Genomic DNA, 18,170 nt, shown 5'->3' with positions numbered 1-18,170 from the left:
AACTCCCTTTTCATTCATTTTAATAGCCCTGTTTTTAAGGATTCAGTCCTTTGAATTGATTTGTTTCTTCATTAAATGACAGCCAAACAGAAATGAGATGTGAAAGGAACCAACAGATGACCAGCTAAATTGGAATGTCAAAACCCAGCAAATTTCACTCCAACCAGTTTTTTAATGATAAGCCAATTCTTGCTGTTAATTAAAGCCATTGTTGAATATCATGACATGTTGCTGCTCTCGTTCTGCCACAGCAAAATGTTGATTTTTTGTTATTTCTAAGACCACCATCAAGATGTTTTGGTGACTTCAGCAGACTAACATGACCGAGACCTTCACCTTTCTTTATTTTCAGGGGGGTATTCCAGAAAGCTTGGTTAACTTACCATTTGGTAAATCATAACCTCTGGGTTGATTTACCCCAAACCCGCATACCATGAGTATGTCGGTTTCAAAACACCTGAGAAGAGTAAGTTCAATCAACCTCCTGCTGGTTACCCAGAGTTAATGCGCGTGCACCGTGCATACATAAAGACGTTTTCAATGGATCGCCGATTTCACGAGTCCAAATGGAAGATCAAGGAGAAAAAAAGCGAGCGGCATATTTCACAGAGGTGGAGTTGGAGGTGTTAATGCAGGCGTTTGAAGAATTCAAGCCTATCATAATGAAAAAAAGTAATACGGCTGCATCGGCTAAAGAAAGAGAGTTGGCTTGGCAAAAAATAACGGACAGAGTAAATACGTGAGTGTATTAAATTGCAAAATTGACATCGCCTCCCTTTTAATATACTGTAAAATAATGAAACACCCCTTCCGCACCCTTTTCACTGTTAAATCACTTTGAATGCATTCACTTTTCCTGCCATTCATTTCTTTAGGTTAAAATAACAATGTGTATTGACTAGGAATATATGGTTTCTTATTTAATAAGGTGTAATCCGTCTGGATGCTGAAGAACTTTGAGCCAAGTCAAAATGAAACATAAAAACATACTGCAAAAAGGTAATAGTTGATTATACAATCACTGAACTATTGATTAAACACGATTTAGTATATTCTGTCTGTCATGTAGCTAATAGAAAGCAAGCTGAAGCCCGTCTAACTGGCGGGGGCCCACCACCACCTCCCCTCACCCCATCTGAGGAGCTGGCTCTGTCCCTTACTAAAGGGCGACCAGTGGTTGCTGGCATTCCAGGGGCACGTCACACACACCATGCACCACAAGTAGCATGGTGAAATGTAAGTTTACCACTATGATTTGTTTTCATTATATGACTTAATAAATTACTATATCTGTCACTTAAAGGCTTCTTCAACATGCTTAATGTTTTTATGCAGGCTGACTTTATTGAACTGCATATGCTGTGTAGGCTACTGTGTGCTTAGTTGTATTACTGTGACATGTTTTTTTCCTGCATTTTTGGTTTTTCTTTGATAATATTGAGAATTTTATGGGTTGTATTTTCCTATAGATACTGATAGAGGGATTGTATTATTGGACCCTACAGAAAGGACACAGTCTGTCACAGCTGTAAGTGTTTTGTTGTCAGGTACCTTTAGTTGCTTTTAGATATTTTTTTTCTTTTTGCCAGATAATGTATACTTGCATATTTCCTCTATAGGTTGAAGATGACGATGAAGAAACCACATCTGCTGTGACAGAAGTGGACAATGCAGGTGGATCCACTGAGGTATGATGCATACCATTATAATGCATGCCCCCTTTTTACATTAGAGTAACAAACTGTCATTGTCCTTTCACAGTACATACCTGGGGATTTGCCCACAGATGACGGTCCTTCAACCTCAATGCACGATCTAAGCAGTGTAAGAATTTATGTGCAGTTGTCCATATTTTAATGTTATTGTCTGACAGAATCTCATTCATTTAATTATTTTTGGCTTCCTAGTTGCCAGCAAAGGAGCTGTATAAGGTCCATCTTCAAAAACAAATAAGAAAAAGTGACATGGAGATGGACCTTATACAGCTTCAAATGGAGGCGAAAAGGCTATCCATAAAAAAAGCAACATTAGAAATAGAATTACTGGAGCATCGCCTTAAGGTGACAACTTGTGTGATTATTAATCTGTTGCATGTTAAACGTGTGTGTATGTGTGTGTGTATGTACAGTGGTGTGAAAAACTATTTGCCCCCTTCCTGATTTCTTATTCTTTTGCATGTTTGTCACACAAAATGTTTCTGATCATCAAACACATTTAACCATTAGTCAAATATAACACAAGTAAACACAAAATGCAGTTTTTAAATGATGTTCTTTATTATTTAGGGAGAAAAAAAAATCCAAACCTACATGGCCCTGTGTGAAAAAGTAATTGCCCCCTTGTTAAAAATAACCTAACTGTGGTGTATCACACCTGAGTTCAATTTCCGTAGCCACCCCAGGCCTGATTACTGCCACACCTGTTTCAATCAAGAAATCACTTAAATAGGAGCTGCCTGACACAGAGAAGTAGACCAAAAGCACCTCAAAAGCTAGACATCATGCCAAGATCCAAAGAAATTCAGGAACAAATGAGAACAGAAGTAATTGAGATCTATCAGTCTGGTAAAGGTTATAAAGCCATTTCTAAAGCTTTGGGACTCCAGCGAACCACAGTGAGAGCCATTATCCACAAATGGCAAAAACATGGAACAGTGGTGAACCTTCCCAGGAGTGGCCGGCTGACCAAAATTACCCCAAGAGTGCAGAGGCGACTCATCCGAGAGGTCACAAAAGACCCCAGGACAACGTCTAAAGAACTGCAGGCCTCACTTGCCTCAATTAAGGTCAGTGTTCACGGCTCCACCATAAGAAAGAGACTGGGCAAAAACGGCCTGCATGGCAGATTTCCAAGACGCAAACCACTGTTAAGCAAAAGAACATTAGGGCTCGTCTCAATTTTGCTAAGAAACATCTCAATGATTGCCAAGACTTTTGGGAAAATACCTTGTGGACTGATGAGACAAAAGTTGAACTTTTTGGAAGGCAAATGTCTCGTTACATCTGGCATAAAAGGAACACAGCATTTCAGAAAAAGAACATCATACCAACAGTAAAATATGGTGGTGGTAGTGTGATGGTCTGGGATTGTTTTGCTGCTTCAGGTCCTGGAAGGCTTGCCGTGATAGATGGAACCATGAATTCTACTGTCTACCAAAAAATCCTGAAGGAGAATGTCGGCCATCTGTTCGTCAACTCAAGCTGAAGCGATCTTGGGTGCTGCAACAGGACAATGACCCAAAACACACCAGCAAATCCACCTCTGAATGACTGAAGAAAAACAAAATGAAGACTTTGGAGTGGCCTAGTCAAAGTCCTGACCTGAATCCAATTGAGATCCTATGGCATGACCTTAAAAAGGCGGTTCATGCTAGAAAACCCTCAAATAAAGCTGAATTACAACAATTCTGCAAAGATGAGTGGGCCAAAATTCCTCCAGAGCTGTAAAAGACTCATTGCAAGTTATCGCAAACGCTTGATTGCAGTTATTGCTGCTAAGGGTGGCCCAACCAGTTATTAGGTTCGGGGCAATTACTTTTCACACAGGGCCATGTAGGTTTGGATTTTTTTCTCCCTAAATAATAAAACCATCATTTAAAAACTGCATTTTGTGTTTACTTGTGTTATATTTGACTAATGGTTAAATATGTTTGATGATCAGAAACATTTTGTGTGACAAACATGCAAAAGAATAAGAAATCAGGAAGGGGGCAAATAGTTTTTCACACCACTGTATATGTATATATATATATATATATATATATATATATATATATATATATATATATATATATATATAAAAGCAATGTAATACAAAAAACACATTTTATTTCACTTTCATTGTTTTTCAGGAAATAAAGAAATGAACCACACCGCAGACCAGTGCACACAATTTAATAAAAGTAATTCTGAGAAATCCTGTCCCTCAAAAGTCTTCCATCTCTGTTGTATGGAAAAATCTGTAGGGGTTCCTCTGGGCCATCTTCTTCAATACAAGGAGGGTGGCTCTCTCCTCTTATAGTGGCAATGTTGTGAAGCACAACACAAGCCACTATGATGTCGCATGCCCTCTCTGGACTGACCCGGAGCCCACGCAGACACTGAAACCTAGACTTGAGGATCCCTATGGTCATCTCCACCTTGGCCCGTGTACGGCTGTGAGCCAGGTTAAAGCGTGTCTGTGGTCCAGGATCAGGTTCAGGGTAGGGTGTCATTAAGCAGGGCAGACAAGGGTATCCTCTGTCCCCCAGCAAGTAACCATTGTACTGTCCTGTAATGATTCAAGTGTACAACACAAATATAGTGCAAAGGAAAAAAAAACAATATTTCATAAAGCGAAACATACCCTGCTGAAATGTCTGGCATAATGATGACTCGTGGAAAATTCTGGCATCGTGCACAGATCCTGGCCATTTTGCCTCAACATTAGTAATAATGTGGGTTGCCTCACATATTACCTGTGGTTGAAAAGTGGAAAACTGTAATGAGTTTACTGATTTTAACAAGGCAAAAAATTAAGGACACAAAATCCAGTTCTTACCTGCACATTGATACTATGAATAGATTTCCTATTAACATAGTCTCCCTCATTCATTGAAGGAGCTTTAATAGGAATGTGGGTGCCGTCAATGCACCCAATTACATTTGGAAACCCTGAAATAGAAAGTCATATAGGGAAGTATCAAGTGTGTGCAGGATGAATACATCTATAGATATAAATAGTATGACTACATATTAAATATGCGTCATGAATTTTACTACAAAGGACAAACCTGCCACTCTGTGGAATTCCTCTTTAATTACACGCAGAGGTTTATGGCCAGGGAACTGTACAAACGTGTGGAAGAAGTGTTTCAGTGCCAGACATACTGTGCGAACGGCTCTACACACAGTTGCCTTTCCCACATGCTCTGCATCGCCCACATTATACAAAAAATGCCCTGAGGCAAAAAACCGAAGTGCTATGCACAGAATGTTTTCTGTGCTAAGCGCAGACCCGCGGTTTGTGACATGTGCAATATGCGGTGCCAAGAGATGGGTCAAGTAAATTAACGATTCTTTTGAAAACCGATAACGCTCTTTTAAAAAATCATTTGGAAATGAAAAGACATCAATCTTTTTATTTATCGTCATTAATCGTCTTATTACTCTCTCCCGGCGGAAAAAACCTCTGATAATTTGTGCTTTCACGTCCACAGGATCGTCATCAAAAGGGCACGCCATGCTCAGTAACCTTCTGAAACAAAGTTACCCTGGAACATAACCTGCTCGGTGGCAGGTTATCTTCAGAGAGTAAGCTGCTATGGTTACATACATACCCAGAAAGTTACCTCCGTTTTTGGAACCGAAAGTTGAGGTTATCCACTAACTTACCCTTAAACTTACCCGGGTATGTCACATAACCTGCTTTCTGGAATACCCCCCAGGTTAGCTGGTCATGTGGCGGCTTATTTTGTGTCTCATTATTGTTTGGCTGCTCATTAGGGAAAAGAAACAACTAAGGGGTCTAAGTCATGGCAATTAAAACGAAGGCCAAACAAGTTAATCAGCTTCAAAAACAGCTCACTAATTAAGAAGATGGTTAGAATGAAAACCTGCAGCCAGTACTGGAGTTGGACATTCCTGCTGTAGAGCAATGATAGTTACAAGAGTTGCCACACAATGCAGGCCAAATTAAACTAGAAAACACTCACAGCCCATACATTAGTTGTTTGGGCCTTTTGATTACAATATGGCTCAATACAGTTCTAAGTTGACTGACTGTTCTTTATATCTATTCACCTACAAATGATTCACAGTACTTGTCCTTCTTAAATACAGTGGTACCCATTCTCAAATGAGCTTACACAGTTATACATACAGTACAATATCCCTGCAATTTAGTATTTAGGTTTTTTCAACTTGTCTTTTAGACCACCATTTTCTTCATTTCTAGCCCAAATAGAATATTCTTTTGGTTTTCTGGGTTTGTGAGGACTTAAAGTAATATCTTTAGAAGAGTGTCCAGAATACAAAGCCAAAAACCTGCTGAAATAAGTCAAATTAAGTAGCTGTATTGTCCTGCCATCCATACACTGTATTATTACATACATTGACATGAAATAATGTTCCCCAGGACTATGATGCAACTTGTACATAAACAAAGGAAAAGAGCAAGACAGGTCAAAAACTATGCTATACTATAAATAATAGATAAGTGAATAGTAATAGTAAAAATAGATCGAAATAATTAAATAATAACAAGAACTAATTAAAAAGAAGCAAATAAATAGGCTACTAGGAGCAGATCTGAGGGCAAAGGGACAGCACAGAGTTCAGAGTCTGAACAGCCAAGGGGTAGAAGCTGTTACAGAACCTGGCAAAACTGGTCCAGATGCTGCAGTCCCTTCTGTCAGATGGAAGTGTGACAAAGAGACCATGGGAGGGGAGGGAGCAGTCCTTCACAATGCTATAGTCTTTATGGATTCAATGCTTTATCTCAAAGTGCTCCAGGCTTGGCTAAAATGAAAAATCTTGTGTGTGAGCAAGGATAATCCACAACTAGCAATGAAATTAATAACTGCTGCCTCATTCATCAAGCATCATAGATTTGAAACCTGATTCTAGTCATTACCAATGCAGAGCTTTCACTTTCTCCCTGGCTTTTCATTGGAATTGCACCCTCACTCTGAAAGATGGGCGAGTTAGGTTTATTGGTGACTATAAATTGATGCTGTCTGTGGGTGAATTGGCCCTGTAGTGGAATGGTGCACTGCACTGTCCAGGGTTTGTTTCTTTCTTGAACTGGATGCTGCTGGGATAGACTTTAATTCCTCATGACCCTGAATTGGATTAATTGGGTTAAAGAATGTTATAGAATATTCCTCACAGCAACACTGTTATATATGCACTTCATCAGGTGAACGACTGTGCATATTGCCTGTTTAGCTTGCCGAGCCTCACATATGTACCCAGGTGTAGAGCTGCTACGTAAAACTGGGTTGGGAAGCAAAGGTATGAGTCTGAGAGAGGACTATTATTATATCAGGTAGCTTTTATCCGATTATTTACATTGGAGTAGGTTAATGATGTTGTTTTGCTGTCAACTCAGACACACCATTAGTCAACTCAGTATTGGTGGCCAGCCATGAATCCAAAACATCTGAAATGCAACAGCCATCAGAAACAGTATCTTACCAGCATGAGCCTCCTTTAGTTCAGGCTGAAAAGGAACTGCTTCTGAGATCCTTTGTAATGCAGACTTTGTTACCATAGTCCAAATCTGCAAACTGAGATGGCTTGTGATAAGTGTGAGTCCATGACAAAACAGAGGTAGTCCTAACTTTACCTGGTGTTGCGGCTGATGACACAACTTGTAAACAGGTTTTTTAGGATCACATATACAGAATACAGTGAAATAATTGAAAACATTCCAGAGTGTTCTTTAAACTTACATAACCTAGATTATCTATAAATTCCAAGGATAATTTAGATTACTCTAGGTGGTTGAGTTTTTAGCTACAAAGCCCTCAAGTTGTAAAATGATTTGCCTGTAAGTGTAAGGGATTCCCCACATACCTCTACATTTAAAACTCATTAGTTCTGCAAAGTGTTCCCTTATTAAAGCCGTTAATTAGGCTGTTCATACTACAAAAATGTCTGTTATTTTTCCTAAATAAAATAGTAGCAATGAATCATTACCAGCTGACCCTTTCTCATTATTTTATGGTATCCTGCTGTGATGGTGGGTACTAATGTTGCTTTGACTTCCTCAGGATATGGAATGAAATGTTTGGTAAACTTTAGTATCACCAGTGATAGGCACAACATCAGATCATCAAGTTGTACTACAGTTATGGATCTCAGCATTTTCTTTATAATGTTCGTAGGATGCCAGGAAGGATAAATGCAGCTTGATGGTGTAGGCTCCAGATCATTACCCAAAGTTGATGGATTTCACTATTTGAATGAACTTAAACAGATGTACGCTTATAGATGTAATGGTTGAATGGCTATGTATCATTTAATATTTTTTATTTGATTATGTTTGCAGTAGTAACTTGTATAATATGTGCTCTCCATTTTAGTTTTGTACAGTGTATTTGATTTGACAATTTTCTGTTGATGGTAATTGGTATTTAAGTTTGACAGGCATTCTTCCAAGATCTCCCTGGTGTCAGTCAGTGAGGCATCCTTTGTTGTTTATTTGCATTATAAGTTAACTTGTATATTGATACTGTGCTGTGATCTTCTTTATTCAGCAAAAAGTCTTGTACATGCTCCTAATGGCAGCATTTGATGCAAAGTCCACCTGCCCTTCGTGTATATACCGTGGCTATAAAAACTGTTCACCTTCTTGGACGCTAGTGTAAAAGAAGCACCGGGCTTGACATTGATTTTTAGAAGACTGCTTCCCGCATTGTGTTGTAACCTCCTCGTCGTTTTAAAAGATTGTTTGTTTTTCTATTGTTTTACCTTCACGTTTTATTGGATTATTTATTTAATGACTCTTTATGAAGAACTTTGGATACTGCACTTTATTTATTTGAACACTCTTTTGTTTGTGATTGTTAATAAAAGCACTTTGCACTTTTTACATCATCCCCTTGCTATGTTGTTGCCTCACTGTCTACCTCATCTCGGTTATAACTATCAATGGTGTTGGGTTCAAGGGCTCCCGGACAGCAGATGGGAGCATGGAGCAGAACCCGCATCGTCACATTTGGTGGCAGCGGTGGAATGAGCTAGCAGTGGGGACAGAAGATGAGACTGAGCAGCAAGCGGGATTGGTGACAGACTTTTAAAGAACCCATGTACCCATGCCAAAGGAGAACATTTTAATGGACAGAGCTTTTTTAATGGACATTTATTTATTGAGTGTTTTGTCTTTTAAAAGGTTCTTATTTTTTAATGTCCTGTTTTTATGAAGGGGGCTTGGGTTTGTTTTATTGTGGGATTGTTTTAGTGTTTTTATTATTTTAGTGCAAAGTAGATGTAGTGTGGCTGAGCTGTGGACCTGGACCGTCAGTGGCACTGGGTTGGCAGAGGTGTGGAGCCTTCCTGTGTAACTGGTGGCTTATGGGGGGTGGAATGTGGTGTAGCAGGTCCACAGCTCACGTAAAGAGACGCTTTTTAAAAAAATAATCACCGTGCTTGTGGCTTAGAGAGGGGGCGTGCTAGTGTGGATGAAGCGGTTCTCGGGGCGATTTGCGGTGTGGGCGTTTCTCACCTAAATGCACAGGTGAGGAACTGTCCACATCGTAGTTATTCCTGAGAACCGTTGATTGCCACAGCTGCCACTTCCATTATAAAGAGAAGCTCGAGACGGTTAAGGAGAGAACAAAAAAGAAAAGAGAAGGAAACGGAGGTGGCAGGAGGAAGAAAGTGAGGAGAGAGAGAGAGAGAGAGAAAGTCAGTGCAGGAGAGCGAGCAAGAGCAGGCTCGCGGCAGCTGAGCAGGCAGCCTGGGTGTTTGGCCGACACCAGGGAGTAGTAGTAGTTGTGGTCACTCCTGCAGAGTTTGCTTTGGAGGGCGGGAGTGACCGGAAGGTGAGTGACTCTCCGCAGAAGGCAGTGGGAGTCGAGACTTGGGACGTGGTGTCACTGTCAGAAGGAGCCGACCGGAGCCAAGGATCGGTAAGGCAACTGACAGCAGGAGCAGGCACTGAGAAGGTCAGCTGCAGAGAGAGCATCTCGCCTGTTGCAGGGCCCAAATGGGAGAAGCAGGTGAGACGCTAGTGTAGAAGAAGCACCAGGCATGTCTTTGTTTTAAGACTGCTTCCAACAACGTTTAACCTCGGGTTTTAAAGGTTGTTTTTTCTATTGATTTTAACCTCCATGATTCACTTTTGCTTTTATTGGATTATTTATTTATTGAAATTTTGAATCACTGCACTATTTATTTGGAACACCTTATTTTACTGTTTTAATAAAAGCACTTTTGCACTTTGCACCATCCCTTTGCTATGTTGTTGCCTCACTGTCTAGCTCATTGGTAGCATTACCGATGGTATAGGGTTCAAGGGCTCTCGAACAGCTGATGGGAGCATGGAGCTGAACCCACATCGTCACAGAGCCATGCCACCTTCTGCCTTAGGTCTTTGTAGAGTTGTTCTTTGGATACGTACATGTTTTGAATCTATACTAATAAAAGGCAAAGCCCTCACTCACTCACTCACTCACTCACTCACTCACTCACTCACTCACTCACTCACTCACTCATCACTAATTCTCCAACTTCCCGTGTAGGTAGAAGGCTGAAATTTGGCAGGCTCATTCCTTACAGCTTAAAAGTTGGGCAGGTTTCATTTCGAAATTCTACGCCTAATGGTCATAACTGGAAGGTATTTTTCTCCATTAACTGTAATGGAGTTGAGCTGGAATGACGTGGGGGGGCGGAGTTTTGTGTGACATCATCACGCCTCCCACGTAATCACGTGAACTGACTGTCAACGCAGTGCGTAGAAAACCAGGAAGACCTCCAAAAAGCGCTTAAGAAAACATGCATTTTATAATTGAGAAGGCAGCGAAACAATAAGAAGTGAGCGAGTGACATATACTACCATATTCATGAGTGTTGCCAGCTCGGAAAGAAAGCAAGGTGTAAACCTAAACTTTAAATTAAGTTCATAGACAGGCTACCGCTGGCGTTTCACATACCCACAGGTAATGCGGGATACAAGTTTAATGAGAGGACGCAGGATATAAACGAGAGTTTTGATCACTTTGTAACTAAGTTAAAATTGTAGGTGAAGGGGTGTGCTTATGCAAATTCCGAGAGACTGTGTTTGTGGGGGATTGAGAGTTAAGGCGGGTGTGGGAGTCACGTCATCATCTCCTCTCCCACCTCATTTTGCTCTGAGCTGAGCTCCGCGGCTAACGCTGTCTTCCGAAGCAACACAATCGTGTTACGTTATTTTTAAAATCTTTCCTTTTCTTAGCGCAAGCACAGCCGAGAAGCTTCGATGCATGTGCTCTATAACACGTTAAAAAATAATGCATTTAATCACACTTTGCATTACAAGCAAAGGGGAGCTTTTGTCAATGCATGATTTCCTGGTACACGGATTACATTGATCAGCGCATCCCGATTCATTTTACCCTCGCACCACCTTAGTTTGAGAAGAAGTATGAAAAAATATGACGTTAACACAGAAAAACAGATCACCAATTCAGGCTTTATGAATAATCGATTAGCCATCAATAATTGTTTTGGTAAAGCCATCCTCCTTCCATTTTATAATTTTTCCGCCACTAGCCATGATTAAATGAACGGTAAAAAAGTAAGAGCAAAGCGAGGGTGACTTATTTAGGCAGGCATATATATGATAGCAACACTCATGACAATGTCAATCATGTTACGTTATTATTAAAATGTTTCCTTTTCTTTTTCATTACTTCTTTAACACACTACTTCTCCAATATATTTCTCCAATGTAGTGAAAAAAGTAGTTCCATTCAATCATGTCAAATGCTTTTTTTGCATCCAATAATAATAATATCTCTGGGGTGTTTGACTTTGCTTGTGAATATATTACATTAAACAGGAGTTGAAGATTGGAAGATAAGTGTCGGTCTTTAATAAATCCAGTTTGATCTCGTGATATTACCGAATGCAGCACTTTATCCATCCTTCTAGCTAAGATTTTTGAGAGTATCTTAACGTCATTATTCAGAAGTGAAATTGGTCTGTATGATGCACATTGTAACAAGTCCTTATTTTGTTTAGGAAAGACGGTGATCAATGCTTGACGAAAAATTTGAGGTAGAATTTGATTGTCTCTAGCTTCTGTAAATGTTGCTAATAAGAGGGGAGCTAGCTCATTGGAGAATTTCTTATAAAATTCTACAAGGTAGCCATCATGGCCTGCTGCTTTCCCACCTTGAAGTGACTTTATAACATCTGGTAATTCTGATAGCGCCAGAGGTTTATCTAGTTCCTCAGCACTAAAAGTATCTATTTGTGGTATCTGTAATGTATCCAGAAATGTATTAGATTGTGTGTTGTCTTCTTTAAACTCAGTAGAATATAAGGATTTATAGTAGTCTCTAAAGGTGTGCATTATATTTTTATGGTCAATGATTTCGTTTCCATTTGTTTTGATGATTACTGGGATTGCATTGCGAACTTCTTGCTTGTGGATTTGTTGTGCTAAAAGCGTATTAGCTTTCTCTCTGTGTTCATAGTAATGATGTCTTGATTTATAAATAAGTTGTTCAGTTTCTTTAGTTTGCAAGAGGTTGAGTTCTGAATGTAGAGCATGTTCTTCATCTATTCTAGTAATTTCGCTTCTTAGCTCTGATACTTTCCTGGTTTCTAATTTATTCCGGTGAGAAAGATATGAAATAATCTGTCCTCTTAAGAAGGCCTTTAGAGTTTCACAGAGTATTTCTGCAGAAACCTCTGAGGATGTATTTGTCTCTAGGAAGAAACTGATTTGTTTGGATATAAATTCTGTACAGTTCTCGTCTGCTAATAGAAGTGGGTTAAGACACCATCTGCGAGGTGAGTGTGTGGGGCATAATGATTTTAGCTCCAAGATCAGAGGGGCATGGTCTGAAATAACAATAGCGTCGTACTTGTATGATTTAACCGTAGGCAAGAAATTATCTATACTAATAAAAGGCAAAGCCCTCACTCACTCACTCACTGACTGACTGACTGACTGACTCACTGACTCACTGACTCATCACTAATTCTCCAACTTGCCGTCTAGATAGAAGGCTGAAATTTGGCAGGTTTATTCCTTACAGCTTCCTTACAAAAGTTGGGCAGGTTTCATTATGAAATTCTACACATAATGGTCATAACTAGAAGCTATTTTTCTCCATTTACTGTAATGGAGTTGAGCTCGACAGCCGTGGGGGACGGAGTTTCATGTGACATCATCACGCCTCCCACGTAATCACGCAGTACGTAGAAAACCAGGAAGAGCTCCAAAAACCACTGAAGAAAACATACATTATATTATTAAGAAGGCAGTGAAACAATTACAAGCGAGCGAGTGACATATAAAACCATATTCAGCGGCTCTGACGCAGTGCGCAGACAAAAAGCAACAGTTCCAAAGAGTGCTGAACAAAAACCGAATTACACTGCTACGCTCAAATAGACAAACCACACGCCGTGGCGCAATAGTAGAGGCTTCGCCTCTAGCGCCGACGTCCGAGGTTTGATTCCCGAGAGGGGATGCACTGAGTATGTACGCGCGCTTCCCAATTCATTTTAGCCTCGCATCTCCTTGGTTTGAGACGTATGAAAAATATGCGGTTAATGCAGAAAGACAGATCACCAATTGAAGCTTTATGAATAATGGATACTTTATTCGTGATCAGATTGTTTTGGTAAAGCCATACTCAGTGTATTCATTAGATGAACGGTAAAAAAGTAAGAGCGAGGGGAGGGTAACTTATTGAGGCACGCAGGCAAAACCACAATAGCACGCGGGCTTGATGTACTGTAGTGCGCGTCAACTCGATCTGAATTGCGCGATCACATTTGAAAAAATATATCTTTTCAAGTTCTATTTAGTCCATATGTGTCAAACTCAAGGCCCGCAGGCCACATCCGGCCCGGTGTGTAATTATATCTGGCCCACGAGATCATTTTATATATTATTGTTCTGGCCTGGGGATATAAGGCGCTGGTAACACAATAAACTACAGATCCCATAATGCAGCATTTCAGCTGCCTTGCAACACTTACCGTTTAATCAAGTCTAGCTTATGATGCTGCAAGTTATTGCGAAGCTAGCCCACACGATGCCGAAGAGAAAAGGTGATTCTGAACATAGAGCCTTTAAAAACCGATGGGAGGCTGAGTATATGTTTACTGACATTGCCGGTAAACCCGTGTGTCTCATTTGTGGAGCTAATGTGGCTGTAATTACAGAATTTAATCTAAGACGGCACTATGAGACAAAACATCAAGATAACCTGAAAGACCTGAATGCAATGCACAAGATACAGAAAGCAGAAGAGTTAAAGAAGAATCTGACACTTCAGCAGACGTTTTTACCCGTGCAAAATCACAAAGTGATTTCAAGTGAAGCTACTTTTATGGGAGACACAAATGCACCAGTGCAACTTGTCCCACTTTCCCTGTTGCCAAGTAATGTTGAACCAAGTCGGCACTACAGTGTTCCCAAATACGCACTTTGCTGATAAACTGAGTGCACTGCGCACTGAGTTAGCACGGCGCTTTGGTGACTTTGAAGAACAAAAAAATAATTTTGAGTTGTTTCGCAACCCATTTGCTGTCGATGTGGAAACTGCACCTGTGCAGATTCAGATGGAGGTGATTGAGCTGCAGTGTAATGGCACACTGAAGGCAAAGTACGATACTGCACGGCCCGCACAGTTTATTCACTCCATTCCCTCAGAAATGCTCCAGCTCCGTCTACATGCAGTTCGAACCTTGTGCATGTTTGGTAGCACATATCTGTGTCAGAAGCTCTTCTCAGTGATGAAGACTAACAAAACAGCACAGAGGACTCGCCTCACTGATGAGCACCTGCAGTCCATCCTGAGAATCTCCACAACACAGAACCTCACAGCAAACAGAAACGAACTTGTGGCAAAAAAGATGCCAGGCGTCCAGCTCTAAAATGACATATGAGCAAAGACAACTGAATGATTTGATTTGTTATTGCTGAAAAGAACAAATTTTATTTATATTTCCAGGTTTTGTTATGCACCATGTTCATATTTGAATTTGTATAATTTTGACAGGATATATTTTTATGGAGAGCAAAATCTTTTGGGATATTTAAAATTTAAGTTTATTTTTTATATAAAATTACATAAGAGTAAAGAAATTTGAATGTTTGTTCTTTTAACGTTTACTTTATTTCTAACTTGTATAATTTAGACAGGATATATTTTTATGGAGAGAAAAATATTATGTTATTTAAGGTTTGAGTTGATTTATTCCGGAATAATATTCTGTTGACTAAATAAAAATTCCTTATATTTAAAATTTAAATAGAACTTGAACAGATACGATAGTTCATAATATCCAGGCAGACCTGCACGTAAGAGCGGGAGTCATCCGTTTTAACAAGCAGCGTATTGCACTGATACGAAATAGCCTGCCCATTTAATTATTTAGGAATGGATGAATAAAGTAAGATTTTGTACAAATAATGTTTTTCATTTTTCTTCCTTCATGGATTCTGGCACCCCCAGCAACAGTTGCTCGCACCCCAAAGACTGTATATATGTATACATATATATACTGTATATATGTATATATATATATATATACTGTATATATATATATATATGTATATGTGTATATATATATATATATATGTGCGTGTGTGTGTCTATATGTATATATGTAGATATGTATGTATATATATGTTTATATATATGTGTGTGTATGTATATATATATATGTATTTGTGTGTATATATGTGTGTGTGTGTATATATATGTGTATATGCATATATGTAAAGATATGTATATATATATGTTTATATGTGTGTGTGTATATGTATATATATATATATATATATATAGACAGCAACACTCATCACTCACAACAGTGACAAAACAATTACATTGACAATCATGTTACGATATTTTCAAAATGTTTCCTTTTCTTTTTCATTACTTCTTTAACACACTACTTCTCCGCTGCGAAGCGCGGGTATTTTGCTAGTTATCTATAAAGAAATAATCAATTCTTGAGTAGCAATGATGCACTGGTGAGTAGAAGGAATATGTTCTTGAGTTTGGGTTTAGAAACCTCCAGGGTCTGATAAGTTGTGGTCAGTTACAAACTGTGTAATTGTCTTTGCAGTGTTAGATGTCATCTACCCTGTGACAGGAGTCCTATCTAAGAGTGGATTTAAAACACAATTAAAGTCCCCAGACATTATATTTTTATGAGTGTTCTCTTTGGGAATGGAAGCAAATACATTTTGCATGAATTCCTTATCATCGACATTGGGTGCACAAACATTTATCAAAATAATTTTACAGTCAATCACATATCTCCCTTCAGGATCAGATACTACATCTGATGCTACAAATGAGACTGTTTTCTTTGTAAAGCTAGAATGGAACATTTGGCCAGTCCAGTCTTTTTGCAGCCGGAACTGATCATTGCTTAAGTAAGTGGGTCTCCTGTAAAAATACTATTTTAGCATTTAAACCTGTTAGGTGAGAGAATACTTTCTTTCTTTTTAATTCATGATTCAGGCGTTTAACATTCCAGCTCACAAAGTTATCTGTCCCATCATGGAGACATTGATTCTGAATTTTTGATGTAATTTTATAGTCTTAACTGGAAGTGAGACAGCTTTAACCTTAATTCCAGTTTCCCCACGATTTATTGCCATGCAGCCTATTGCTACGTTGGTGGTTATATTTATAAGGATTAAAAGGATAGATTAGATATTGCCTGCTCTCCTTCTCTCCCCAACTTATCCCCCACCCCCCCATTTTGCCTCCCCATGTGAGGCTAGATCCCACTTCACAAAGTTCCAGTCCTCTGACATACCTAGAGACAGAGCATGTCTAAAACAAAACAAGCCCCCGCAGCAGTGTTTGAGGAATAAAAAGTAGAGATATCTATTGCCGATAAAGTCTAAATACTATATGCCTAAAATATAATTATTAACAGACTATAACCATAAAATATAATCTTCAGCAATCTTAAAGTATTAAGATGATAAACCCAGGGAATGGTGTTAAAAAGTGGTCTAGGATAAGCATAGTAAATCCTAATGCAATAAGAATAACAATAAACCAAGGGTATGATGTTAAACAGTCATCTTTTGGGTAGTAAAAAAAAACAAAAAAAAAACTCCTACTTTAATTTCTTCCACACACACGTCTATAACTGTAATTAAAACATAAATAAAAAACGTCTGAGTAGAGAAAAGAATGCATAATTGTAATACCCGTATCATTACAGGTGGATCAGACAGCAGGTGATATCTTCTTGCCATGCCATGACAGGATACGACTTACTATTGTGTTTCAAAAAAGTGTTGGGATTTGCTTTCTTAATTCCTTTTCTGCTTCCTCCTTGCTGGAGAAGACGTAGTATTAGCCTTGAACATCCACTTTCAGTTTGGCAGGATACAGGAGGCTGTATTTGATATCGGCTTTCCGTAACTGCTGTTTAATGTTGTAAAAGGCGTTTAGCAGCTGGTGATGGTGAGAAATCAGGGAAAATACGAATGTGGTTATTTTCAAATATAATCTCTTGCTTGTGTCTGAGAAATGCCATCACATCCAGCTTACATAGTAATCTCTCGAAGAAGACAATAAAAGACCTAGGTTTAAAGGTATTTGATCCATGTATTCAATAAGCTGCTGCTATCTCGGTATCTGATTTAAAGTCCTCTCCAATTATTCTTGAGAATAGTTCAACTGTGAGTTTCACTGGGTTTGGACTTTCACGATTCTCAGGTAGACTGTCGATTCTAATATTATTCTTTCTGCATCCTTTCTGCATCTGGAATCAGTGAGCTATCATGACCTGCATCACTAGCACCTTCACTCCCATTTTTGCTCTCGACTGGAGATGATGCAGTGGAGCAGGGTCCTGGGAAGTCTGTGCATTTGCCTGCCTGTTCCAGGTCAGTCTCTGAAAGGCCATATCTTGCACTTGGGCTTGATGTCTGTCTAGACTTGGATGTAAGATTAAGTTTCCTTTCCGGTTCTTTCTGCCCCCTTTTTATTGTTACTCATGATTATATACTGTAGTGGAAACTTCTCGGGTCGAGTAAATAAAAGATACTCAAAATAATAAGAAATAAGTAAAAAAATAAAGCTGCCGCAAACGGAGCTCCGCTTCAGATGTCCATCTCCCGTAATGGACGAGACCAATATTTTTGGAAGATTTTACTTTATTGTTATAAAACATTCAACCACAGTGGATTTAATTTTGCATTTTTGACACTGATTAACAGAAAAATGCTTTAGATCTCTGCAAATTAATTACAAGTTCATAACACAAAATAATTGATCGTTTAAGTATTTACTCCTTTCACATCAGTATTAAGTAGGTGCCCCTTTGCCAGTCATGACATACTTGTATCTGTGTGCACAAATCTCTATCAGTTATGCATACTGGGACACTTCTCAATTGAACTGAGATCTAGACTCTGGCTTGGCCACATTAACATGGCCTTCTTAAAGCCATTGCTGTGTAGCCTTGGCTTTAGTTTGATGGCCA

General features: G+C 39.1%; 1 protein-coding gene and 2 long non-coding RNA genes across 4 annotated transcripts; 2 read left to right on the top strand and 1 right to left on the bottom strand.

Annotated features, from left to right (window-relative positions):
• The first annotated feature begins 1,197 nt into the window (after nucleotides 1-1,197).
• LOC120531827 lies at nucleotides 1,198-1,640 on the top strand. The gene is made up of 3 exons (XR_005634164.1): nucleotides 1,198-1,236; nucleotides 1,470-1,528; nucleotides 1,620-1,640. It is a non-coding gene; the product is annotated as an uncharacterized LOC120531827 (long non-coding RNA).
• Nucleotides 1,641-1,650: 10 nt separating this feature from the next.
• LOC120531819 lies at nucleotides 1,651-3,920 on the top strand. Of its 2 annotated transcripts, XR_005634163.1 has the most exons (4): nucleotides 1,651-1,688; nucleotides 1,762-1,824; nucleotides 1,908-2,060; nucleotides 3,851-3,920. It is a non-coding gene; the product is annotated as an uncharacterized LOC120531819 (long non-coding RNA). The 2 variants fall into 2 exon arrangements; XR_005634162.1 differs by having other exon boundaries at nucleotides 1,681-1,824.
• An 8-nt stretch (nucleotides 3,921-3,928) lies between these two features.
• Nucleotides 3,929-5,418, bottom strand: LOC120536083 (putative nuclease HARBI1; the record flags this gene model as incomplete). Its single annotated transcript, XM_039764481.1, has 4 exons — nucleotides 3,929-4,269; nucleotides 4,345-4,456; nucleotides 4,540-4,652; nucleotides 5,385-5,418. Coding segments are annotated over 4 exons (600 nt in total), but the record flags the coding sequence as incomplete, so codon positions are not given.
• Nucleotides 5,419-18,170: the final 12,752 nt, after the last annotated feature.

Source organism: Polypterus senegalus, chromosome 1, assembly GCF_016835505.1.
Source record: "Polypterus senegalus isolate Bchr_013 chromosome 1, ASM1683550v1, whole genome shotgun sequence".
NCBI classification, from domain to species: Eukaryota; Metazoa; Chordata; class Cladistia; order Polypteriformes; family Polypteridae; genus Polypterus; species Polypterus senegalus.
The sequence above is the reverse complement of the archived record's forward strand: the minus strand, read 5'-3'. Positions and strand labels throughout refer to the sequence as shown.